The following is a 26,877-nucleotide window of genomic DNA, read 5'->3' on the forward strand; positions in this document are numbered from 1 at the left end:
AGAGTTTGGCTCACAGATGGAATAAGACCTAGCAGCCATAGTGCGCCAGGGAAGGAACGGGTATCACCTGTTTTCAATGGGTTTATTGTGTAATCAATGTTTATACAGTAACTGAGGTAGTAAACAGTTGATGAAATATATCACCCTTATTGATTTACTGCACACTTAAAATTCCTGCCCTTGACATGGGACAGATAAGGGAGAGGGGTGTCTTATTTACCATTCTAAGCACTGTAGCAATGCCGTTGCACTGGAAGAGTTGTAATACTTGAACGCTGTGTCCTGTCACAAAGTGTTTGCACACGTACCAATGCCCAAGACAAAAGGAATGTAACCCCTACCCTGGAAACTGACCAGAACAGCAGAAGTAAGACCTTCTGTTCTGCAAAAGAAGCTGGGGAGGTGTTACATTTTAATGCCTTCATTTGATAACAAAGACAGTTGGGCAGATTCCCAGCTGGGGTAAATGTCACTGATCCATTGAACTTCCTGGAGCTGTGACAAGTGAGTATCTACCCCAGCTCCTCTAGCAGTGCCGTGCTCCTTCACAACTCGGTGGGGGGCTGATTCAGCACTGAGTCAATATGGGGAAGAGTGTAACCTACTGAAACCCCAATGCCCCTTCCTGAAGCAACGATATTTTCCTTGGCGGCCTCTCATTCAAATATTGCCTAAGCCTGAGCTTGGTAATGGATGGATCCAGCATGCTCAGAGCCCAGAGTGAGCTGGCTGCCAGCTGGTTTTGTTACCAAATTGATCAACGGGGTTCATCTTTAATTAGTAGTGTAATTTCTATTACAGTAGCACCTGAGGCGGGGGTCCCACTGAATAAACACATAATCAAGGACAGGCCCTATCACAGGGAACTTTCAATTTGAATAGACAAGTCAGACAAAGTATGGGGGAGGGAGAAGTGACTAGCCCAAGGTTGCACAGCAGGTCAGTGGCAGAACTGGGTATCCGGATGCCCAGTTGTATGACTTGACAGAACAAGGAGCAATGGTCTCAAGTTGCAGTGGAGGAGGGTTGGATATTAGGAAACACTATTTCACTAGGAGGGTGGTGAAACACTGGAATGGGCTATCTAGGGAGGTGGTGGAATCTCCATCCTTAGAGGTTTTTAAGGCCCGGCTTGACAAAGCCCTGGCTGGGATGATTCAGTTGGTGTTGGTCCTGCTTTGAGCAGGGTGTTGGACTAGATGACCTTCTGAGGTCTCTTTCAACCCTAATCTTCTATGATTCTATGATTTATTCATTAAACCATGCTGCCTCCTCAAAAGGAACATTTCATAATCTCACATATTTCCTTAAATCTCCAGTGGTGGATAATGACATTGACGTCTGTCTCTCCAGCTGATGGTAATACTCTGCCTCACTGTGCTCTGTACTACCTGACACACCTAGCTGGAGGATGACAGCTGCTGTGTAAAATCATGTTGCCCTTTGGTCTCATTTGGCAGGAAAAGGCGAGTCCAGCTTGAAGCATCTTCTGCTGACTGAAATCACAGTGGTCTATTGGCTTCTCTGAGTTGGGCTTACGTTTGGGGCTTGGCTTGGTCTGTCTGTGGAGGTTCTAATTCCAAGTACGAAAGCCTGGCTTAGTGCCTGTGTGTGGTCATGTTCTTGTCTCCACTAAGCAGCACAGCCTGCAACTTAGCGATGGCTCATGGCATAACTCCTTTACCTCTGCTAGGTGGGGCTTGTGCTTTTGATTCTGAAGGTCCCAGGTTGTAGCCCTGCTAATGATCACACTGCCTCTACATCATAGATACAACCTATTACCCGCTCAGAGCCCTTGAATAGTCTGTTCTCTGCAGCTATTACATGGAGGGGTGGGATGGAGGATGGGAACCATTATTGGAAAGGAAAGGCAGGGAGAGACAGTTCATGGAGATTCTCAAGGAGACAGTGAGGCCTTACAGAGGGAAGCTTTGATTTGATTTGAGTTAAACATAATGGAGTGTGTCTAAAGAGAAGAGCTCCTCATGTAACCATGCTATTTAAATTGCTGACACAATGATGATTCCCATGGAAGCCTTTTGTCTCTTATATGAGGTAAAATGGGACAAAACTATGTGGCCAAAATATTTTACATCGTTAGTGGGAGTTCTGAAGCCTGTGTCTCATTCTGATTGACCATTCCACTTCCTGTCGAATAGCCAGGACAGAGGGGCATGGTTGGCGAGTTCTGTACGACTTCTCTTAGAGCAGAGGGCTAATATATTCCAGACTCAAAGGGATGTTGTATCTCAGGAGTCTGTTCCTGTGTTTCCAACAACCAGCATGTTACATCCTGTGAGCTCAGTTCCACTGACTTGTGATATAAAGTACAATCAAACTGAAATATAAAGCTTTCCCTCAGGCCTGTTAAGCATGCTGTCAGTCTTTGCACTGTCTGCATGCATGAAACTGACCTGTACTCCACTGGCAATCCCTGCGTTAGCCTAGAATGGGAAAGGGGAATTTCCTGCAGAGTCACTTCTCTGCAGCATTTTCCATTTACAACAAGATCAATGCAGGCATTTGTACTAAACCTGATGCTGTGATTTAAATTAGTATTTCACCCACAGAGGAAAGGCTGGTATCTGCTTGGTGCAGCAGAGATAGTAGGCGGTCAGGGAACAAATCACAGCTCCCTGGTTCTTTAGCCAACTTCACCCCAGCCCAGCCCCTGGTGTAGGCTGGAGCAAGCAAAGACGTCCAGGGAACCATATGCCAGATATCAGAGGGGTAGCCATCTTAATCTATAAGGTGCCACGGGACTCTTGGTCGCTTTTTACAGATTCAGACTAACAGACGTATTGGAGTATAAGCTTTCGTGGGTGAATACCCACTTTGTCAGACACAACCCACTTACGTCTGATGAAGTGGGTATTCACCCACGAAACTTTATGCTCCAATACGTCTGTTAGTCTATAAGGTGCCACAGGACTCTTTGTCCCATATGCCAGATGGAGTCAGCTGGGGAGTGCTGTGTTCCTGCCACACACGCTCTGTCTCCCCACCCCACTCACGGATCTGAAATCTCTGTAAGGAAATTTCATGGGTTAACTCCACTGGGCCACAAAAACGTAAACACACATCTCTGGGAGGTACATGAACAAGGTGATAGGAATGTTATAAGCATTATTGCTCTGTGAGTGATATTAACAATCCACCAACACTATCACCTCCACCACAAGGAAAAGGCTGTGCTCTTCCTCTTCTTCTCTGGAAACTGACGAGCATACAGATATGACATATACTGAAGCTCAGGTGTGATCAATCTCAGGCAGGTTCTCAGAGTCTCATTAGCCATGTCTTCTTTAAGATTATAGCCCAGAATATTTGCACGCCCTGATTGGAAGGGCTGAAGTTTTTTGTCTTTGATCTTTGTCTTATCTATCGGCACTGGGTCCAAGAGACACAGCTCCATGAGTTCCTTTTGTCTCATTCTCAAGAGATTCACCTCCTGATCCAATTTTTCTAGCCCTATTGTTTCCTGAATTCTCCTCCAGAAGGTCCTGTTGAAGTGTTGGTAGAGCTTCCAGTCCAATGAGCACCATTCTTTTACCTTTTCCTTGCTCTCAGGGGTCATGCTTTCAATAGTGTCCTGGCTTCGGGAATTCAGCTTGAAGTAAACCACATCATCCAGCTCCCAGCCCAAAGTGTCCTTCAGCAGGACCATGGACTCATCAAAGTAATCGGTTAGCAGCATCAGCTGAAAAGCCTGTTCAATCTCCGCTATGACACGCTGAACATAGTCCTCAGTGTCCATTGCATTGTTATCATAGCCAAAGTCAAACCACATGTAGTTCCTTGCATGAACATTATTTGTGTATTCACTCATATTGTAATATGTCCATGGAGATGCCATAAACTCATTCACATCCTTTGACCTTCTAAATGCTGGTGTAAAAAATTTATTATAGGCATAGGAGGACTCCATCAGTGAAACTGGGTTTCTCAGGATGGAAAAGTAGGTGGTGGTGTTTGGCATTACTTTTCGGACCTGTTTATAAGGAGACAGCACAATGTGGCCAATAATGTATCTCTTGCTTATGCGCAGGAGAGGTTTTGTGGTACAAAAATGGCTCCTACTTGATTTTAAGGGTAAACAGGGTATAAGAACAAGCATAGTGTAGATCATTTGCAGGGGGTTAAAACATAGTCACGGTGGGAAAATCTAAGTACAAGCACTGTACTGACAGGTTGTAGGCAACTGGTCCAATTCTCTCTCTATGCTAGGAAGGCTTGCCATCACTGCTGTACTGGTATAGCTAAACCAGCACACATGGCCCTTGGCCACTCACTATAGTAAGCATATGGAAGCGGAGTTTTCTCATTCCTGTTTGGGCTGAGTGAATAGTTTGGCATGTTATGCTGGGCTGCATGAGGGGTTTTCTGACTGAACAATCACAGAGGGATATGGTACTCTGGGTACCTGTGCACCCCTAAACACCATGGATGTGGGCTCAAGGCCAGCCCCACTTGGCTGATGCTGAAGGACACATTGGGTTCAGGCCAGTGGTGGGGTGAAGATCCACATTTACGAAGACCCAACTGCTACAGTGAGACTGTGGCTGTTATTCCAGACCATTGGCTGGATCAGCAGCTGTGGGAAGAGGGCTGTGCAACAAACCCTGCACCCTGGCCCTTTGTGAAGGGTGGATTTCATCTCCCAAATCGCTCCTTGTGCCCTCCACATAGAGTCTGAATGCTTGGGATTTATGAGCATGGAGTGGATTTCACCCCCAGTTACTCCATCAAGAAGAGAAAGAAAAACAGAGAGATCATGGCCAGGCCTAGAAGTTGACTCTCTATTTTCCAAAGCAAAGGGTCCTCCCTGCGCTAAACAAGTTAACTCCAATCTTTTTTGTTTGTTTGTTTGTTTTATAAATAATTGTCAGTCCTAAGATTCTTAGAGGGATTGCCAGCTAACTATGGTCATTCCCCAGTACTAGTGATCTTTGTGATTGAAGGCAGACATACTAATTCCTAACTCAGAAAACATTTTACATGCCAATTGCAATGCGCTTCATGAAGGGAAAGGCCTCTGCAGAGTGATATTTAGTGCTAGCTAATAACCAGGGATCCTAGAAATCGGTTTGCCACGGAAAAATGTGAAATTTGCATTTTTACAGAGAATCTTTAGTTTTTACATTTGTGAGAAAATAAAAACATATACAGTGGAACCCCGATTATCCGATCTAATTGGGACCAAGGCCAGATCGGATCATAAAAAATTCAGATAATCAGGAGAATGGCCAGGGCTCCGACTGCAAGCCTGCTTTAAAATTGTAAATATATCAATAAAACACTGGGTTCAACTGATACCTATATATATTGTGGTCAGGGTAACTAAAGTTCAGAATTTCATTTTAATCACGGAAAAAACATGGATTTCTATGTTTTTTTTATTGGAGAATTTTGGGTTTTTATCATGGAAAACTAGGATCCCTGATAATAACAGCACCACAGTCATTTCACAGAATGCATACCCAACTGCTACTTTCCAGGATCTCACCTCTGGGAGGTTAAACCTCATGTGGTTGCACATGATGTTGTAGCTTTGTCCCATGGTTTTAAATCCCTCTACAAACTGGGCCATGAAGTGATGAGGATAGCCCAGGTGGTAGTTCTGGCCAGCAGGAAGGGCTAAGGTCAGATTGTGCTTCTCTGCAAACCGGAATAGGATGTTCATGATGGTGCTGCTGGCAGTTTTGTGGGTCTTGAGAAACATCGCGTTCGTCTGGGGGTGACTGGGTCTCAGGTGCTTGGTGGAAAACCCCCACACTCTGTATGAATTTAAAGCACATGGGAAATGTTTTCTCTAGTGTTGTAATCCATTTCTTCCACCGGACAGTGCTGCTTTCCCCTGCCATTTCCTACCTCCTGCCCCTCTCACTTTACTTTTCCAAAGAGCCACCAAAATTTAACCTGAACTACTTTTCCTTAGGATAACTGGGGCCAGCTCCACACCTGGCATAAATCAGCATCACTCCATTGAACTCAATGGGCCCATTCCCCATCTATTGTAAATCAGCATCACTCCATTGAACTCAATGGATCCATTCCCCAGGTGGCATCAATCAGCATAGCCTCATTGAAGTCAATGGGCCACATCCCCTACTGGTGTAAATTGGCCATAGCTCTATTGAAGACCAGATCCCCAGCTGGTGTAAATCGGCATAGCTCCCTTGCAGTCAATGAGGCTATGACAATTGACACCAGCTAAAGATCCAGCACTTTGTCTGTAGTTCTAGAAACCACAGATGAGCCACACCCCTCTTCTGCCCTCATTAGCTCCGAATGCCAGTCTGCATGGCTCTTTCAGCTCCACACAATAATCAGCTTATTTGTTACTGAGGGGATTGGGAGGGGCTCTGGCTTCTCCTGCTCACTCCCCTTGCTGTGTTAGTATTGTTGCAGCTACTCCCAGCTACGGGGCACTCTACACTGTTGATAGGTCACTTTGTTAGGTGCTAGATATAGATTTAGGAGCCCAACTTCAGGCGCCCAGACTTGAAAATCCTAGCCCTAGTCTCTGCTGAGGGCTACATTTAGCAATCTAAAAATATAAGATATGATGGATCATCTTGCTGCCCCTGCACAGACAGGGCACATGGCAAGTTCTCCTTACTCGTTCTATCACAGTAGAAAATGGACTTACGAAGTGATGTTTATGTTCATATGGAAGAACCCAGCTAGAAAAATGACTCCCAGCCAAAGAGTAACAAACCCCAGGAGTCTGGAATGCCTGCAAAATAAACAGAAATCCAGTGAGTCCAAAATAAAATGTAATGTCCTCCCAATTCGAACCACACCAAATTTCCTGCCACTCTTTGTAATTGAGGGCTTGTCTACATAAACATTTTGTTTGCGGCAAGCTGGGTGTAAATCTGTCCCCTTAGCCTGCTGCATGTAGCTGTCTGTGTGGACCCTGCTGACACACATTAAAGTTCCGTTGTGCAATCTGATAAGAACAGCCAGAGTCGGTCAGTGCAATGGTTCATGAGCCCAGTGTCCTGTCTCCGCCAGTGGCCAGTGCCAGGTGCTTCAGATGGACTGAATAGAACAGGACAATTTCCAGTGATTCATCCCCTGTTGTCCATTCCCAGTGTCTGGCAATCAGAGGAGCTACCCCACTTTGAAAAGGGAGTTGCTTCAAGTGCACTAGGGAACTGCTAGTTCACGTCAGCAGGGTCCACACGGCCAATTAGTGCATGGAAGCCCAGCGAGGGGTAGATTTACAGCCCAGCTTGTCACAAGCTAAATGTTTGTGCAGACAATCCCTTAATGGCTGTTACAGCTGCCTCCTTTCTGGCTTCTCCATGTTGTTAGATAGCGTAAGTACGGCGATCAGCATCTGCCTCTCCTGCCCTGGTGATAACTCTTGTTCTCTGCAGTAAAGCAGGAGCGCTTGTGTTTTAACAGTTACATTCTTTTAATTTAAACCTCACATAACTCGAACACAACAGCAACTAGAGCCTGCTGTAATAAGCTGCAGCCAGCTGCTCTCTGACCTGCCCATGCAGGCTACAGAAGGGCCAACCCAGAGCACTCAAAAATACAGAGTCAGGCCCCAAAAATCATGCGATTGGCTTAAAAATCAAGAGGTATTTATGAAAAATATTAAACGTTGGTTATTTTTCTTTGCTTACTGGGTCCTGAGCCATAGAGTTCTCTCGCTTCACGTTTTCAAACTTTTCTCTGCAACCCCCAGGATGCAAAACTTCCTTTTTACAAACGAAAGCAGAGCATCTCAGGTAAGCATGACCCCAGGAGCTGGGGCTTTAAGAAAAACACTCATGATCAAATCGCAACAGTTGGCAATGGAAAGCTGATTAGAATTCCACCTTCCAAAATGGAGATGACAAACCTTTGATCTCTGCAGCTGCACCCACAACCCTTGACAACAAGGGCAGCTCCTCCACCCAGTAACTATGCTCACAAGGGCTGTATCCCTGCCACTTGGTTTATTTTGCCCTTCCACACCCTCTATACATGTCATAATTTTTTTCTGTCTTTGGAGAGAAGACCAGCTCCATTGCCTCCCCTCCCATTTGATCAGTGAACCTGCCCCGATGCCCCTTTTTCTCAGCCCAGCTGAACCTGTAGGGCAATGTTCCCTCTAATGTTTCCCACCCATGTGCGGAATGAATTTTGTTATGTGCACCAATATGGAGGGGCTCCGTGGCAGGTCCAGGGCTTGGGGAGAGGCATCTCTCCCTGCCACAGCCCTGAACGCCTGCATGGGGCTTAATAGGCAGCAGTGCAGCTGTGCAGCTTAGAGGGAACTTAGCTAGGGGATATCACCCCCACAAGCCTGCTCACAAGGGACTCATTCAGTGCTGACACACGCTGCCTGAAGTCAATGAATCCTTTGAAGTCAGATGGGTAGCCCATGGGAAGTAAGGGAGCTCTAGGTTGGTCTCCAGGATGGAGAACCACTGCTGTTCAGGAACTGTGGGGACTGAGGGAAGGACCTCACAATGCTCAGGGGAAACTGCTGAAGCCAAGGTCAGGGATCCAAGAGGAGCATATGTGCCTGCTGAAAATCATGCGGCTTGTTCCCCTGCAGGAACGGGGTGAGCGGGTGTGTGGAGATGCCAGCGACCCAGAACTTCACCTCGGAGCTCTGGCAGTCACCTTATGGCAGTAGGCTGGCTGGGGGAGAGACTGCGTTCTAACCTAAACTATAGGGCCAAATCCTCCAGTGGTACAAACTGACACAGCTCTCCTGAAGTCACCTGGATAGTCTCCCCTGGTGTCAAAGGGGCTGTGCTAACTTACACCAACTTTGAAGATCCAGCCTGTTGCAAATAATATGTGACTAATTTTGTCTGGTTGTTGGCAAATTGCTATGACAAACTTTACACTTTAGGCACAAGTTATTCCTGTGTTCCCGTTTCAGTGTAGGCACATCAAATAGACTGTTATTCTGAAACACGTGGGTCCAGACCCATCCCTGGTGTAGCTCTGCTTACTTCAGTGGAGTAACATCAGGAATGTATTGGCCCTGACTGCGTCAAACTACATGTGATTACAAGGCAGTGTGTAGGTTTGGATCTCCATACCTCTGGAGGCTGCTTAGAATTTTTCTGTCTTATACCAGGCTCCTTCAAAACAGATCGAAGGCTTGGGAGTCAAACCATGGTAAATTGAAGTTTTAATAGAAACCAACTGAGCTATCAGAGCACAAAAACGTGGTGAAATTCTTCATTGTGGTCGTTTATGAGATAGGCAAACCTAACACCCAAGACCATCTCTGGGCTGAAAAGGCCATCTCAATTGTTTCCAATTACTGAACCCCGGACCTCCAGAGCTATGTCAAGAAATGTGGACAAATGGCGAGAGTCCAGAGAAGAGCTACAAAAATGATCAGAGGTTAGAAAACATGACCATTGAGGAAATGTTAAAAGAACTGGACATGATTAGTCCAGAGAAAAGAAGGCTGGGGTGGGAGAACTGGGCGGGGGGAAGAGGGGACCCTGACAACAGTCTTCAACTATGTAAAAAGTTGTTATAAAGAAGACTGTGATTGTGGCCATTCAGCACTATGGACCTCCACTGTCTACACGTATTATTGTTGCTGAATTGTCTTCCATGTCTACTGAAGGTAGAACACAAATGTGACACTGGCCTAGCAGGCACCAGCTCATGCCAAGGTCCCCGTGGCTCAGCTGAATACTGCTAGATACATAGCTGGAATCTGTCTGATTCACCTGGAGGTAGGGTGACCAGACGTCCTGATATTATTGGGACAGTCCCGATTTTAGGGGACTTGTCCCACATCCCGACCTTACATTGGTCGGGACGTCTGGTCACCCTATATGAGGGGGACCGCGGCAAGCTGGCGCCACCAGCACCACTCACCTTTCCTCCCTGGGCCTTGGGGCAGCACGCAGCTGAGCTCCCGGCGCGGCGGCACCAGCCCATGGGGCCCGCCGCCTGGCCGGCAGGAGCCTGCAGAGCGCAGCCCTGCCCCTGCCCCGGGCACACAGAGAGGCAGCGAGGAGGTCTCGCTCCCCTGCGTGCTGCAGCGGGGCGGGGCTTATAGACTCCGGCAGCAGGCAGTGGTCGCCGGGCAGAGAGCCCCCCCTGCCTCCCTCACCTCGACCCGACCCTAGGAAGGGGCCAGAGGGACTGGGAGGGACCTGCCTGCTGGATGCTTCCTGGGAGCCACTCCAGGTAAGCACTGCTGGGCTCACCTGGCCCCCTGGCAGGTCCCTCTGGGGTGGCTCCCCTCAGCCCCACTGCCCTCAGCCCCCACCCTGACCCTGTTCTCTCTGCCTCTCCCACAGTCCCTCCCCTCCCCCAATCATCTCACCCGACCCACTGCCCTCAGCCCCCACCCTGACCCTGTTCCCTCAGCCTCCCCCACAGTGTCCCGCCTGTACCCCCCACCCTGAATCCACTACCCTCAGCCCCCCGACCCTGTTCCCTCTGCCTCCTCACAGTCCCTCCCCTCCCCCCCGATCATCTCACCCGACTCACTGCCCTCAGCCCCCACCCTGACCCTGTTCCCTCTGCCTCTCCCCCGCTGATGTTCCTTGTGAAAAGTATTGCAGGCCTAATCATAATATTTGGCACTTTTGTAATTCACTGTCCAACATGTGTTTTGTGCCCTCCTCTGGTGGATTTTTAGAGGATAACTGTATAGCTACCAGCTAAGGGAGTTATATCTTGAACTCAAGTAGTAGAAGCTCATGCTTTTAAGTCTGGATGGCTCAGGTTCAATCTTTGGTGACTAGCTATGATGGAGGTTGCTACACTTATAATCCCATTAATCAGAGATTCTGAAGATGCTTTGTTGTAGGCAGAGCTAGCCTATAGTTAAGCAACCGAAAATTTAGAATGGGAAGTGTTGAAATGTTGGGAAGCCTTATAATTTTGCCAGTCTGGAACAAACATTCCATCTGAGGGATGGGGGCGGGGAGAGAGGAGAGTGAGACAGGACCAGGAAACTGGGACAAGGAATCCAGAGCGGTAGTGGGGGGCAGTTGAAATCAAATGAGGAGCTGGGGCGAGTTAGACAGCAATAGGATAGACATAGACTGGAGGGGACAGGGAAGAAGGGTCTTTGACTACTAGAGACCACTCCACTCAGGAGCCTGGAATAGACCCAGGATTCCCTGAGTTTCACAGTTCCTCTTCTGTCAGCAGATATCTGTGAAACCCAGTGGCAAAAAAAGTGTCTCATCCCTCTATAGAGCTGATCTATCACATATAGGATGACAACCTACTGCCTCTGCCATCACTTACTCCATTAGCTCAAGTGGCAGAAGTCTGTGCAGTGGATTTAAAGGTTCATCGGTAGGGTTGGAGCCATGCAAGTTTCACGATGATTCCACATGACAGAATTTCTGGGGCAGTTCAGTTTTGATTTTTACAAAAAAAACCTGGGGAAATGCATACAGAAATAGGGTGACCAGATGCCTAAATAGGGGAATCTCAAGCAGGAGTAGAGAGGTTATTTTATCTCTGTATTTGGCACTGGTGCAACCACTGCTGGAATACTGTGTCCAGTTCTGGTGTGCACAATTTAAGAAGGATATTGATAAATTGGAGAGTGTTCAGAGAAGAGTCACAAGACTGATTAAAGGATTATAAAACATGCCTTATAGTGATCAACTCAAGGTCCTCAATCTATTTAGCTTAACAAAAAGAAGGTTAAGAAGTGACTTGGTTATAGACTGTAAGTATCTACATGGGGAACAAATAGTTAATAATGGGCACTTCAGTCTAGCAGAGAAAGGTAGAGCATGAGCCAACGGCTGGAAGTTGCAGCTAGACAAATTCAGACTGGATACAAGGCATACCTTTTCAATGGTGAGAGTAATTAACGATTAACAATATACTAAGGGTCGTGGTGTTTTTCTAAAAGCTTTTTCTAAAAGCTATCCTCTAGGAATTATTTTGGGAAAGTTCTATGTCTGTGCTATACAGGCGGTGAGACCAGGTGATCACCGGATCCCTTCTGGCTTTATAATCTCAGAACTAGGTACATCAATTCACATGCAAAATTCTCATTGAATTCAATAGGTGTCCTTGCCCTGTGGCTTCTGGTGCGGGCTGCAGCAGGGGCCGTACAACCCCTCTTGCAGCTTCCTAGGGCCCCCTCTTGCAGCCTCCTAGGGCCCCGTCTCATGGCTCTGTGCACCTGTGTCTGTCACTGTCGTCCTCTCCCCTCCCCCTGCCCAGCTCACCCAATGTGTCCTGATATTTCACTCTTGCGATCTGGACACCCTACCTGGAGGTTTGCATTGGTAGGACAGGTATTAGAATGATAAGAAAATGTTTCTTGTCTGGACTCTATCGAATGCTTGTGAGTTGCTGCCTACATTAAGCTCACTTGTAATATCTGTAATGTAATATTTGTGCAGGTGTAGCATGAGTAGGGTTGTAATTTTGGTTCGACGTATTGCTGGAGATTTCATCACAAAACCTACTTTTTAATTCCTGAGACTCCAAGACAATCCTGGAGGACTTGCATGAGCCTCTGTGACCAAATGAATCACCACACAATCACCAGGACATTAATTAGCATGAAGAGCTGCTCTTCTGTAGAAACTGTTACGCCCCTTCCAAAAGAGGAGACCCAGCAATACCAGACCAGCTCTGGGTGAATCTTACAACTGGAAACTCCCTACATCTGGATTGTGGAATTGTCAACAAAAGGACTAAAAGCTCATTGTTCTGCTCCCCTCCCCATGAAGATGAATCACAGGAATGGACTCTTCCCATTAGCTGAGAGCACATGGCAGAAGGGGGATGAAACCCCCCAACAAAAGGACCAAAGGATCTCTATGCTGCTTGGACTCTGGGGGTATGTCTAAACTGCAAAGATAAACCCACAGCTGGTCCGTGCCAGCTGACTCAGGCTCACAGGACTCAGGCTAAAGGGCTGTTTAATTGCTGTATAGACTTATGGGCTTGGGCTGGATCCCGGGCAGTGCTTCTATATCCTGGGAAATTTCCCAAAATCTGGGAATTTTTAACAGCATGTGCTCTGCAGTTTCCCAATTTGCCCTGCAATTTCCCAAGGTGAAACATTTTACTCAAAAATTCCCAGATTTTGGGATATATCCCAGGATATAGAGGCACTAGCTAGTGCCAAAAATTTCCCAAACTGGTAAAAAATTCCCAGAGTCTGGGAATTTTTCACCAGATTTGGGAAATTTTTAGCACTAGGTTGGGAAAAATTGGCATCACGATATAGAAGCAATGATCCCGGGCTCTAGGACCCGGGCTCTAGTACACTGCAATTAAACAGCAACGCAGCCTGAGCTCTGCGAGCTGAGTCAGCTGGTACAGGCGAGCCGTGGGTTTTTCTTTGCAGTGCAGACAGACCCTAGGGGGACAAGGAGTTTCCTAGGCATAAGAAAGAGATCGTGAATCCATATTCACTTGCTTTAACCTCATAAATAACTCTCTCTTTTCCTTTTCCTATTTAATTAATCTTCATATAATTTATTATAGGATTTACTGCAAGTATTGTCTTGATGTGAGACCTAAGGCGCAATTGACCTGGGGTAAGTGACTAGTCCTTTGGGATTGGGAGTAACGTGAATATTGCTGTGATTCTTTGCCTTAAGGGCCTTCTATCACAGAGACACGGTGACAAGACAGACCGGAGTATCCAAGAGGGCAGTCTGTGACTGTGTTTAAGGCTGTTAATGCACCTGAGGAGTTTGCACTTGGTGCAGTTGGTTGGTGAAATCTAAGTTTAGAACTCATGACCAATTTGGGGTTTGTGCTCTATTATTTTTAACAGTTTGCCCAGAGGTTGGTACTCCTGGTCTTGTGCCACCTTGGAAGCCTCACAATTAAGTAATCAGCTTAGTTTGCAGCAAGGGAGATTTAGGCTACCTATTAGGAAAAACTTTCTAACTAGAAGGATAATTAAGCAGTGGAACAGGTTACCTAGGGAGGCTGTGGATACCCTGTTATTGCAGGTTTTTAAGAACAGACTAGACAAACACCTATAGGGATGGTCTAGGTATATTTAATCCTACCTCAGCACAGAGAAATGGACTAGATAATTTCTTGAGATCTCTTCCAGCCCTACATTTCTATGAGCTTCTGCAGCATGAACTAAAGGATCCTCCAGCTGGGTGCTGTATAAGATTCAAGTCATTGCTGGATCAGTCCCAGAGGGGCCACGCAACACTGAGCGATGGGCTATAAAAGCACTTGAAAACAGGGGTCTAGCTGAAAGTGCTTTCTCTGCCAAAACTATAGCGCCAAGCTCTGCTATTCTGATATTTCAAATGTTATATGCAAATTTTATAAAAAGAATTTGGACAAACTTTTGACCCTTTGGATCAAAGTGGAAGGAAACAGCAGCTTCAAAGTCATGCCAAAATTACACTGTGATTTAATTTAAAATATTCCTTAAAGGCTGCTTTCCCAGCTTTGCACCCTCACCTGGATCCCAGCAAGGAAGAGCCAGTTCACAATTAATCTCTGGCCCTGGATCAAGCCAGGGCTGAGCTCAGAGACATATGAACTATTTACACAGCTTAGCCAACATGTTCACTACAGCTTCCTATGAAACTATTTCTTGATCATACCCCCATGATGACTTCTTTGCCCCTTGCTTCTTCTTACCTCCAAGAGCATCCTAGGCTTTTCATGCTGTCTCCAACTTCACCACAGTGAGTTTGAATGAGTGTCCTTTGCAAACCAGCCAAATACACTTCCCTCTCGTTCCAGCTCCCCCAGTGTCTCGTGTTAGTACCTCTATTTCTAGCAGTCAATCACATTTATAAAAGGCTGGGACAGGCTGGGACAAAGGGAGTGGCTTGCACCACTGGGTGCAAGTGCAACTTATTTTATAAGATAAGAGGAGCTTTGAGATGACACTGCCGATACACAGGAGAACAAGAGACAGGTGCAAACCCTCGTCCCATCCCTGGGAGTTCATGCATCAGGAGGCAGATATGGGAAAACCATCAGTGAGGGTCTCATGATTTTTGTAATCTTCAGGGGAAGCCACACACACGCACATAGCTCAGAGTGGGAGAATTATGCCTCCATCTTCTTCCTGACAGCAAAGAGAAAGGCTCCAGTCCTGGCACTGGAGGAGAGGGGGGGAATTGCCATTGTTGCCCTCTGATGGCTGTATATTATCTCTGTATATTTTTGTACACAGCCATAGGCGGCGAGTTATATGGGCCCATGGTGTCCATGCCCCACCAATATTCATAAAGGTGGGCCCAGCTCCACCAATGTTTGGGCCCCAGGCCCCGCACTTTGGGGGGCCCGCACCATGAGTCGGCTTTGAGCAGGGGGTTGGACTGGATGACCTCTTGTGGTCCCTTCCAACCCTGATATTCTATTAAAAAAAAAAAAAAAGTGGGGCACTCTCACCTTGGGGGCAGCTCCCCCGCCTCGCCCAGGCAGCTCTCCCCATCCCCAGAGTCTCTGCATACTGTGGAGAGGCCCCAGCGCTGACCTGGCTCCCAGACCATTGGCCGGGAACCCCAGCCAATAGGAGCTGCAGGGGCCGGCGCCAAAGCTGCCTGGCCACGTCTCCACAGCAGGGGGGGGGAGGGAGCCACAGGCAGAGAGAGCCCCAGGAGTCTGTCCCTGTCAAAGACACACAGACACAGCCGGGGGTTCTGGGGACACACAGATGGAGCTATGGGCAGGGAAAGGAGCAGCGATGGGCACCCTGGGGCTGACATAAAATACACAGTACAGAGGGGGCTTCCTGAGAGGGCCATAGCAACACCCCTTGCCCCCCCCCCCCCCGCAGAGCAGACCCGAGCTGCGGCTGGCTCCGTCCATCACTCCCCCCCGCCCCACAGAGACCCACACAACCCTCTACCCCCCGCCGAGAGACCTCCAACGGCCCCTGGGCCCCTGTCACCCCTCTCCAGAGAGCCCCCACTTTGTGCCAGACAACTCCCCTCCCCCACTGCCTCCCCTGCTCCAGAGCTCCCTACAATCTCCCACTTTGCCTCCTGCCCCCCCAGCCCACTGACCGGGAGGCTCCCAGTCTATTGGCCTGCGCGGCCAATGGGAGCTGCACCTGAGGCAGGGCACCTGCTTGCAGATGCAGACCTGCCTGGCGGTGCCTCCACAGCACAGGGAGGGGGAGCCACTGGTGAGCAAGCCCCAGTCTTCATCATCACAGGCACAGCAATTCTCTGGGTATTTAATTTCACTGAGGCAAGTAATTCAATCTACTCTTCCTTTCCAGACAGTTTGTGGCTTTTCCTGTAAGAAAACTTACAATTTCTTTGCAAAGAAGTCCATTTATAGTTTTTTCACTTGAGAAGTATATTTTCTGGTTGTTCATAAGCTCATTTATTTTGTTAACTCGGTTTCATAGGCAATTTTAAAAGTCACTTGAATTGTACCTGTTTTTTTCCATTGGTCCAAAAACACATGGAAGATGTGCAGCTTTTTATTTCTGTGAGCCAAACCACCCTGTGTAGAAATGTAAATGTTGGAGCTAGAAAAGCTCTGCAAGGGTAAGGGTCCCTTCAGGAAATCGTCCTTAAGTCATTCATTCTTCTGGGCATTCCATTCTACTGTTCCCTCCTATAGTGATAATGGGATCAGTGTTTCCACCCACAGGGGAGAGGCAGAAGACTGGGTCAACCCTGCAGTGACTCTGCCTCTACCCTTGTTCTCGGTCTGCTCCCTCTACCAGCCCCTTTGGTCTTCCTAGGATTGCCCCTACCATTACTTCCTCTGGGTCTTCTTTCTCTAGGGCTTCTCATGAAGTAAAGTCTGTCATTACAGGTCCTTATCTCTGTAATGTATTTAATTTTGATGTATTTATTAAGTGTTAATTAATTCACTATGGGAGTCCCCTTCAGCCCTCTGTGTAAATTGATTGTCTGCTTTCCATATGTTTTGCCCACAGGGCTTTCTGCAGCCCTAGGGCAGCCAGCAATAACCCCTGTGCCTTTGCAATGGGGTGAGGGAAGGGGATCATGGGTTCCCTATTTATGTGATTTGCAAGAAGTGTTATCATTACACAGGGTACCAAATGTGTTTAAATGATATAAGTGCCTTGTAAAATCCCAAAGCAAGCTCATTTTCATTTCTCATATAATCTCATATGCAGTATACACACATTTTTCATTAATTATATGACTTGAAATTATTATTAATTATTATTATTATTATTATTAGCTAGGTTTCTGGGGGTTTTTCAGTGTGGCAAAATATGTGCTATTTTATGGGTTGAATGATTGAATGACATAATACTCCCCCTCCCTCCCGTTGCTGCCCCCAATGTCCGTCACTAAGTCCGGTAATTTGTCAAGTGTTCATCGCACAACATGGTGGTGCCTACCCCTGCCTTGTGCTTCAGGGGGTGACGGGGTCCAGGGTGGCCTGGGGAGTTAGCGGGGGGCCTGGCGCTGGCAGCAGCGAGTGACCTGGCCCCAGCCCATTCCACTCCACCTTGCCTGCTTCCGACATTGCTCAGGGGTGGGGGCTTCGGGGAAGAGGTGGGGTGGAGCAGGGTTGCTTGCTACTGTCGGCGCCAGGCACCCCGCTAACCCCCCAGGCCACCCTGGACCCCGCATCCCCCTGAACCTCCCTATGGATGGGACGGATCCACTTGGGCACCCACCAAAAGTTATACAAACCCGCCACCCATGTACACAGCTACACAGCCTGGGTCTAACTGTCAGTCACATTTTGCTGTATTACACCTCCAGTTTTTGTTGGCCTCGCACATGTATGTAACCCTTCTGCCAGGTGATGTTGGCAGCAAAAAGGGCCATGTTCAAACACCTAGGGGTTCCTCTTAAAATTAACAAACTGCACCAGCCTGAACCTCCACCCAGAAACCTGGGGGAAAAACATCTTGCCACAAGGTAGAAGGTTTTTTTCCCCTTCCCCTTTATCTGACTTGTGTCCAAAGAATGAATCCTCGCTGGTAAGGACCTGTATGCCACTGGCCTCCCACTACAGGCAGCTCTTTGCTAAATGAAAGCAGGGGATGGTCCCGCTATTGAGGGGAACTTTCCTGACTTCTGCACTACTCTGTTGGAATGGGCTAGTGAAAGGATCTGAGTCCTTGCTCCCACTCCCATTACCCAGAGGCCTGCCTGACCTTGAGGACTCCCCTTCTGCTCTTCCAAGTGGCGAGGTCCTTGTAACCCCAATAAGGCTGGGCCCAGGATTCCTGGGAGGCTGAACCCCAAGTTTTATCATGGTCACTTAGGATTCAGGCCAGTGGTGGGGTGAAGATCCACGTTTATGAAGACCCAGTTGTGACATTGCAGTCTATATAATTTTATAAAAATATGCTAATGAGTGAATATAATGTAACTGGAATATGCTTCATGCAAAAGGTCTCTTGTAAGGTATCATTACAAAGCTTATAATCTACTGAGTGTGATCATCCTATTTGTATAAATGTACCACTCTTATATTTCATATTTCTAGTTTCAGTTACAACTCTGAGGGCCTATTGTAATTATGCAAAGTGTGGGCCATTAATGGCAGTTTGGAATCTTGATGACTCCCATTAACCAGGACAATTGTCTGCAGATGGGTGTGTTTTACCTGTAAGTCTTCCTGTATACATGTGTGCTGGCAAGTGGACAATGAAGTCTTGCAGTGACATGCGATCATGTCACCTGAACTGGAATCCATCTTTAACCTGGTGTCTTTCCATTGAGAAGGAGAGAGTGGCAACCCAGAGAGGGACAAAAGGATACCCCCCTTATGCAAAAGATATATAAAGGAGTGGAACAGAACAAAGGGAGGAGAGGAGCCATCATGAAGAATCCCCTAGCTACCACCTGAGCTGGAACAAGAGCTGTACCAGGGGAAAGAATTGTGCCCAGACCTGGAAGGTGTCCAGTCTGAGGAAAACACTTACTGAAGCATCTCTGAGGGTGAGATTATCTGTATTTAGTTTGATTAGAACAAAGTAAGTCATCAAGCAAAATAAAATAAAATGCGCAAATTTATGTCTGTCTGTTACTACTTGGAACCACTTAAATCCTACTTTCTGTATTTAATAAAATCACTTTTTACTTATTAATTGACCCAGAGAATGTATTAATACCTGGGGGAGCAAACAGCCGTGCATATCTCTCTATCAGTGTTATGAAGGGCAAACAATTTATGAGTTTACCCTGCATAAGCTTTATACAGGGTAAAATGGATTTATTTGGGTTTAGACCCCATTGGGAGTTGGGCATCTGTGTGTTAAAGACAGGAGCACTTCTGTTAAGTGCTTTCAGGCAAACGTGCAGCATTGGAGCAAGTAATTCAGACCCTGGGTTTGTGTTGGAGCAGACGGGAGTGTCTGGCTCAGCAAAACAGGGTGCTGCGGTCTCAAGCTGGCAGGGAAGGCGGGGGTAGAAGCAGGGGCAGCTCTATGTATTTTGCAGCCCCAAGCACAGCAGTCAGGCAGCTTTTGACAGCATGCCTGCGGGTGGTCCGCTGGTAACGCAGATTTGGCGTCATGCCTGCGGAAGGTCTGCTGGTCCCGCACCTTCGGCGTACCCACCGCCGAATTGCCGCCGAAGCCATGGGACCAGCGGACCTCCTGCAGGCATGACACTGAAGGCAGCCTGACTGCTGCCCTCACGGCGACCGGCACGCCACTCCCCGTGGCTTGCCACACCAGGCACGCGCTTGGTGCGCTGGTGCCTGGAGCCGCCCCGGGTAGAAGTAGTCTTGGCACATTGGGTGGCAGCTCCCAAGGGGGTTTCTGCGATCCAACCCGTCACACCAGTGACTTGCCCAACTGCTACAGTGAGACTGTGGCTGTTATTCCAGACCGTTGGCTGGAGCAGCAGCTGTGGGAAGAGTGCTGTGCAACAAACCCTGCACCTTGGCCCTTGGTGAAGGGTGGATTTCACCTCCCAGATCGCTCTTTGTGCCCTCCACAGCAAGAAACAGTGAAAAAAATAAGGAAAAAATGGGAAAGGTTAAAGCAGTGGCTCTCAACCTTCCCAAACTACTGTACCCCTTTCTGGAGTCTGATTTGTCTTGCTTACCCCAAGTTTCACCTCACTTAAAAACCACTTGCTTACAAAATCAGACATAAAAATACAAAAGTGTCACAACACACTAATACTGAAACATTGCTACTGCCTCATTTTAACATATAATTATCAGATAAATCAATTGGAATATAAATATTGTACTTACATTTCAGTATGATACTTGAGCCTGTTTTTCACTTGTGAGCCTTGTCTGAAGCCCAAGCCCTGCTGCCCAGGGCTGAAGCCTGTAACTTAGCTTTGCGGAGACTCTGTGGCATGTGGGCCGGGGTAACTGCCCTGCTTGCCACCCCCTATGGCCAATCCTGCACTTGTGACCCCCCCAAACCTGTCCTGTGACCCCCACTCAGGGTCGCAATCCCAGATTGAGAAACACCGATCTAGATGAGTTGAGTACCCACTGGAAGACCTCTGCATACCCCAAGGGTTACACGTACCCATGGTTGAGAACCACTGGGTTAAAGTAAACAAGGACCCCGCCTGCAGGGACACCACAACCAGCCATCTCTGGGACATAAGGGAAGGTCACAGTCTGTTCCTCACCCATCCCAGGCCTCTCCCCAGGCCCCGGCTATGCTGCAGTGACACCATGAGTCAGACGCTGTTCTGGCGGTGGCCAGACACCCTCAGATGCTAGGTGGCAGTGACCCCTCTCCCCAGTGTCTCCCCTCTTATTGGGATCACGTCCCCCCTCTGAGTCCAGCCTGCAGGGCTGGCTCCAGCTGTTTTGCCGCCCCAAGTGGTAAAGCGAGGAAAAAAGATAAAGCCGATCGGCAGCAGCTCAATCACGCCGCTTCATTCTTTAGTGGCAATTCGGTGGCAGCTCAAAGAGGAAGAGAGGGACTGAGGGACCCACCACCGAATTGCCGCCCCAAGCACCTGCTTCCTTCGCTGGTGCCTGGAGCTGGCCCTGCCAGCCTGCAAGGCCTCTTGTCCAGCAACTTCTCCCTGTGCTGAGCCCTCTGCCAAGGGCCCCCCTCACTCTCTGTAGCTGCTAGCCATGCTCGGCTCCGATGTTACTTGTGGCACAGCCGGTGTCTGCTCCCCAGCTCTGGGCCTGCAGCTCCCGCTGCAGCTCAACCCTAGTTCCCCGTCGGCACGGCTGATCTGTGCAGCATCAGCTCCTGTCTCTGGGCCCTGGTCTGCTCCAGCTCCACCTCCTCTGGCTCAGTGCTGCTGCTCTGCCCCCAGCTCAGCCCTGGCTGCTGCTCTCCCCTTAGCTCTGCCCTACTCTGGCTCAATCAGCTCCCACTCACACATAGGACAGGCCCTGGGCTCCTGACTTCCTCATTGGTCTACCTGCCATGTCAATCGTGCTGACCTGGAGTGTTGGCCTCTCCGAATTGGCCCTGGAGACTGTCAGTCTCTGGATCTTGATTTTTATTCATCCCTTCCCCTTTCTTTTGGTACTGGGAGAGAGCCCCACTAAGTTTCCAGCAGCCCGCTGACATAAAGGCATAGAGTGCAAGGCCAGAGCTGAGTGACCTCTGGAAAGGATCATCTTAGCCAGCCCACTAGAGCTGAACTCACAACATCGGGGTTAAGTGGTGGTAGGGTGACCAGATCACACAGGTGAAATATCGGGACGTGGGGCGGGGGGGGCAAAAACAAAAAAAAACGGCCGCCAGAATCTCCACCTCCCTCCAGCACTTGTGCTGCCATACAGCTGATCAGCGCAAGCCTGGGAGGGAGGGGGAGGAGGAGGAATGCGGGGTGCTTGGGGAAGAGGCAGGGCCAGGGTGGGGATTTGGGGAGGGATCCAATGGGCCACTGAGGGGCGGAGCTGAAGGCGGGGCCAAGGCGAGGATTTGGGGAGGGATCCAGTGGGGGAAGGAGGGGTCTGAGTCGGGGCGGAGGGGTGCGAGCGTGCTCTGCCTGTGAACGGAGGCAAAATATCGGGACAATTCGCATCCCAACCAAAGGTAGGTCAGGACGTGGGACAAATAAGCAAATATCAGGACAGTCTTGATAAAATCGGGACGTCTGGTCACCCTAAGTGGTGGAGCCTCTGGACTGGCCCCAGACCCTGGTGAGAGGGGGGCAGGGACAGCATCAGTGTGAGAAGTGATGCTATAGCGGTTCTTCACTGCAGTTTCAGAGGGCAACAACAGCTGAGTGGACGGGGGGACAGCAAGAGTTACCACAGAGATGAAAGATGACGCAGCAGTAGCAGCCAGGTGTCTCTTCATGGAAACCAGTGGCACTTCCCCGAGGGGCTGAAGCCAGGCCTACCTGAGCTCACTCCTGGACTCTGGGACTTTGCTACCCTTTGAGAACAAACTGTGGGTAGGGGGCAACAGAGGAGGAAAGGGAAAAGTGACATGTTCAAGGGACATTTGTTCGTCAGCCATTCACACCAACAGGTGAGGAAACTGAGTCAAATGAGTACTGCCCTAGATACTGTGGGGATGGGTGTTCTACTTATTCATATCATCATATTCTTGATGTATTGTTGCTGTGTTTTCCCACATTCATGCTGTGTTGCTTAATACATATGCAGATTCCGTGCGTGTGAGAGGGGTAAGGATGCCCAGGGAAGGTATTTAGTTTTCCCAGGTTTCTGGGCTGGGACTGAAGCAGATGCTGTTTGTTGATTTCAAGAGGATCCCTTAGATATTTGAACCTGTACTTTTTTGCTGCCCACACCTGGCAGAAGAGTTGTACATGGATGTTTCTAATTTGTTGCTTATTTGTTTGGAGACTGTTACAGACCATGACTCAAGAAATCCTGGACTTTATTCTTTTCATTGATATATTCTGGGTTAATGCACAAGAATTCTCCCTTCTTTCAGTGTTGTGGCCGTCCCCATGCACTTTTCCGTGAGTCCACTTTTTAAGTCTGTCACAGGAATAATTGCATTATAACCTTCAGTAACAGCTTTAGTTACCTCAGATGGTGCATGCAGCAAGAAGTATTCTATCCTGTGAGCGAAGGGCAGTGTATTCAGAGACCCAAAACCGGAGCTGTAAGTCTTGACAAACACTTGTATTAGGAAGATAAAACTGGGGGTTGAATTGCTGAATCGTAATCCTCTAGCAACTCCCTCTCTCTTCCTAGCCCAGGGCAAGCTGTACATCCATTCTGCCACTCAGCTCTACAATCAGACACAGGCAGAAAAGCACTGCTCGCTGCATGCACCATTAGCCTTGCCAAATCTGTGCAAAGTTCCTGCAGCCCCGAAGTCTGTGGTGGATCTCTGCTAGCCAGGTTTGCTCCTCACCCTCACCCTCTCTAAGGGCTTCATGTTTACACTTAATTGGAAAGAACAGTCAGCATGAGAAGCTATTTCTGTATATACCCTGCACCAGGCATTGATATCTTTTAAAAAGGCCACAAAGCAGAATTTTAAACCTTAAGTTTCACAGGGTGAGAAAAAGGGAGGTGGGAGTGAGTGGAGAAAACAAAAAATCTGCTCTGGAAAGAAGAGACAACAACTAAAAAGCAAAGCAGGGTGGCTTCTTGTCATTGCACTATCACAGGCTTTTCACAGCTCTGCATTATGTGATATTGAGCTGTTATGTCTCTGTAACCCAGGCAAAGCAATGTTATAATCTGTCTGTTTCTATCATGACAATGAGTGAGTCACTTTTTCTCTTCCTCTTCATTATGACATTTCACAGATTCTCAGTTCAACCAGTGCTTTTATACCAAAGGCCCTGTTTGTTGCAGAGGCAGTACTCTACAGACAGCACATGTAAAGTGGCCAGACCCATCACTGGTGTAAAGCAGCACAGCTCCATAGCAGAGCCGTGCCAATCTCGCTCACAATCTGACCCCATGGTCCACCCTTGGTTAAAAATTGTATGCTGGTCTGGTTACTAGAATGCCTTAGTGGTGGTGATGGAGTTTGAGTCTTGAGTAGGTTTAACATGAATTTTCAAGGAATAGACATTTCCTCCGAGACTATTGTCTTTCAAATTCCCCAATTCCTGTCTCAAGAGTTTGACTAAATATTCCACCTTCCAAAGGGGTCACTGCCACCAGCATGGATGAAAGCAGACCTGAGGCTACTTTAACTGGCCAAGAGGAGGGAAGCAGAGATGGTATAATGCCCATCTTTGCCCACCCGACTGCGCAGGGCCTGCTCCAGAAAGCGAAGATCTGAACCAACAAGTTTAGAGGCAGGAAAGTTCATAAGAACCTCCAGTTTTCAATGACTATTAGAGATTATCTGCAGGAAGCAAATTTGGAGCTTGTCAATGCCAGTATTACACTGGCGAGCTGATTAATGGGCCAGCTGGGTGCATGGGCCAGCGCTGCTTGCTGGAGGTGATAAAGACTGTAGGAGATCCCACCCTTGAAGGAATCTAACGTGGCAAGAATCCCAACATATATTTCTATGAAAATCAGACCCCTTGGTAAAAGGAATGTGCCTTACAGGATTGGTGAAAAAATCCTGAAGAACAAGAATAGACTTGGTCTTCTCCTAGTTTACACAGAAACGTGTAAGATTAATGTATATGCACATGATGTCTTACTCCATGTAACTGTTGCAGAGATCATTGCTGGCCATAACAGACCCAGTTTCTGCCACTCTTGAGCTGCAAGGTTAAATTCTCTATATCTCATTAACAGGTACATTTTCAAAGACAATGAACCAAATATTTACCTTTTGCTTAGCACCATCTGGCTCTCTATTTACCTTCTGTAGTTTATAAGTAGGCTTGTCACCTTATCAGGGCCATCCTTAGGATTTATGGGGCCCTATGCAATATTATTAAACTGGTGCCCCTGTACCAGAAGATGGCAGCAAACCAGTAAAGGGCCTGAACCCACTATTGCTTATTGCTAAAAGCAGCCAAGTCAGCAGGCTTAGCTTATCCAAGGAAGGGGGAGGCGGGGTTGGGTGCCACAGAAAGGGCAGCTTGACCCCATGTCTTTCCTGATAAGAATTGTGTTGAAGTTGTTGATACATGCATTTTAGAAGAGCAGGATGTGCCCTCAGAAATGTGTCTAACAGGGTCTCAAGGCTGCAAACTCTGGGGAAAAAAAACACACCCGGTTAATCAATAATCAGAAGAAAACCTCCTGCTTGACTATTGAAACTGCTTGCATAAGTGTTCTTTAAGGGACATGTCATTGTGTTACTAATGTATAAAATAAGGGGGGAAAGTTTGAGGTAGTGGGACTCTTCGGGACTGGACTCTCCCTCTGGATGCAACTTGTGTTCCCCACCGGCAGATGGGCTGCAGCTGTGCCCCTTGAAAGCCATACTCTGCTTTGGTAATTATCAAGGGTTGGGGGTGTTTTATTAACCTGTTGCAGACGTGTGTAAGTGCTTGAGACTAAGTAAAGTTTAGCTTTAAGTGAAAGCACTCTTGTGTTGTCCTGTTTGTGCCAGCCATCTATCGGTCTGATGGCCATGTCTTCCCCGATTTATTTCCTGACACCACCTTGCACAGAGTAAAAGTTACCAAGAGCTTTGGGTTGAAAGAAAGGGGTAACACCCCTATGGCTGACGGCAGCCCGGACTCGCATGTGTATTTTAGATAAGGGTGGTCTTTTGAAGGATTACTTTAAAAAACTATATGTCTGAAGATCCAAGCATTTAAGGCTAAAGATGAATATTCAGACTGTGCATCTAAAAATCTATGCAAGAGTTTTTTTAGAGATGTGATTTTATATTCTTCAGCAACACACTAATGAAATATTTTTAAAGCAAATTTTAAACTAAGGTCCTGTAGACTAACATGTTCTGAGTAAATATTACAGTAATGCACACTTGTTTTTGTCAGTAAATTCAGAAACTGAGGCTGTGTCTACACTGCCACTTTCAGCACTAAAACTTTAGTCATTCAGAAGTGTGAAAAAACACCCCCTGAGCGACAAAAGTTTCAGTGCTGAAAAGTGCCAGTATAGACAGTGCTTTATTGCCAGGAGCCACACTAAGACACAGGGGTGCCCCAAATTTTCAGGTGCCCTACACATCTGTGTATGCTGTGGTATGCTTAAGGTTGGCCCTGCACCTGAGGATCTAAGCCCTTAAATACAGCCACTGAGATTCACATAGCGTTGTTCATGGAGGGTATTATAGGAGAGCCTCCTAAATCCCTGGAAACATTTATTTGCCTCATTTTGTCTGTGCGTGAGCATTAAGAATTCCTTATCTTTCCTTATGGGGGAGACAGTGGCAAACAGATGGGTGTTCAGATGTTCTAAAGATGGCCAGGCCTCCTCTCCTCTAGTAGCGTGTCCCACAGTCAGACTCTCAACAGAGAATACTTTACAGTATCTCCAGCTCCTACCAGCCTCATGGTGGCCCTGTGAGGGGCAAGCTGGGGACAGGAGAATGGGGAGGAGCTGGGGGAGAGACAGGAGAGTGCACTGGGGAGCTGGAGAGGAAGTTGTAAGGAATCTGGTGAATGTGGAACGAGGAGGAGGCAGACTGGGGAAAAGGGAAGGAAATATGGGAAGAGGGCCCAGGGAATGTAGGAGGTAGTTAGGGGCAGAAGGCTGTGGAGGAGCATAGAGGGACAATAGATAGCTGCCCAGGCTGTCTCGGGAGAGGGGTATGGAGAAGGATAGAATGTCAGCCCCCAACTTCAGGAGAGAGTGAGTGGTACTCCCTCTGCGCAATGAGCAGAGGCTGCATTTTTATGATCAAGGGCTGTGCCAAAGGATGCAGTATCCTGATTCCACAGGGGACTTCACTAAGATGTAGTCCACACTCCACAACAGGCAGCTGTAGAGCATCAACTGTGAACAGCACACTAGCCCTGCCACTGGCCCTGAGTGGGGTGGAGTCTGTGAGGCAAGGGACCCTTGTAGCCACAGCACTCTTTGAACTGGGCCCCTCTGTGGCCAGCTCCTTGGGAAGCTGGAGTCCCCCTGAACTCTGTAGCACAGGCTAGTGTGGTAACAAGGACCCACGAGGATGCTGTGTGTTGAGCAATGAATTTC

General features: G+C 47.9%; 1 protein-coding gene across 1 annotated transcript in view; it reads right to left on the bottom strand.

Moving 5' to 3' along the window:
- Positions 1-2,926: 2,926 nt before the first annotated feature.
- Positions 2,927-26,877, bottom strand: part of GAL3ST2 (galactose-3-O-sulfotransferase 2) — a 53,969-nt gene continuing 30,018 nt past the window's right edge. The window contains exons 3-5 of the mRNA XM_008177437.4: positions 6,653-6,739; positions 5,507-5,777; positions 2,927-3,991 (exon numbers count right to left, since the gene is read on the bottom strand). Coding sequence (XP_008175659.4) covers positions 3,167-3,991; positions 5,507-5,777; positions 6,653-6,739 — 1,183 coding nt within the window. The 3' untranslated portion in view covers positions 2,927-3,166. The remainder of the gene's footprint in view (positions 3,992-5,506; positions 5,778-6,652; positions 6,740-26,877) is intronic.

Source organism: Chrysemys picta, chromosome 9 (assembly GCF_011386835.1).
Source record: "Chrysemys picta bellii isolate R12L10 chromosome 9, ASM1138683v2, whole genome shotgun sequence".
In the NCBI taxonomy this organism is placed as follows: domain Eukaryota; kingdom Metazoa; phylum Chordata; order Testudines; family Emydidae; genus Chrysemys; species Chrysemys picta.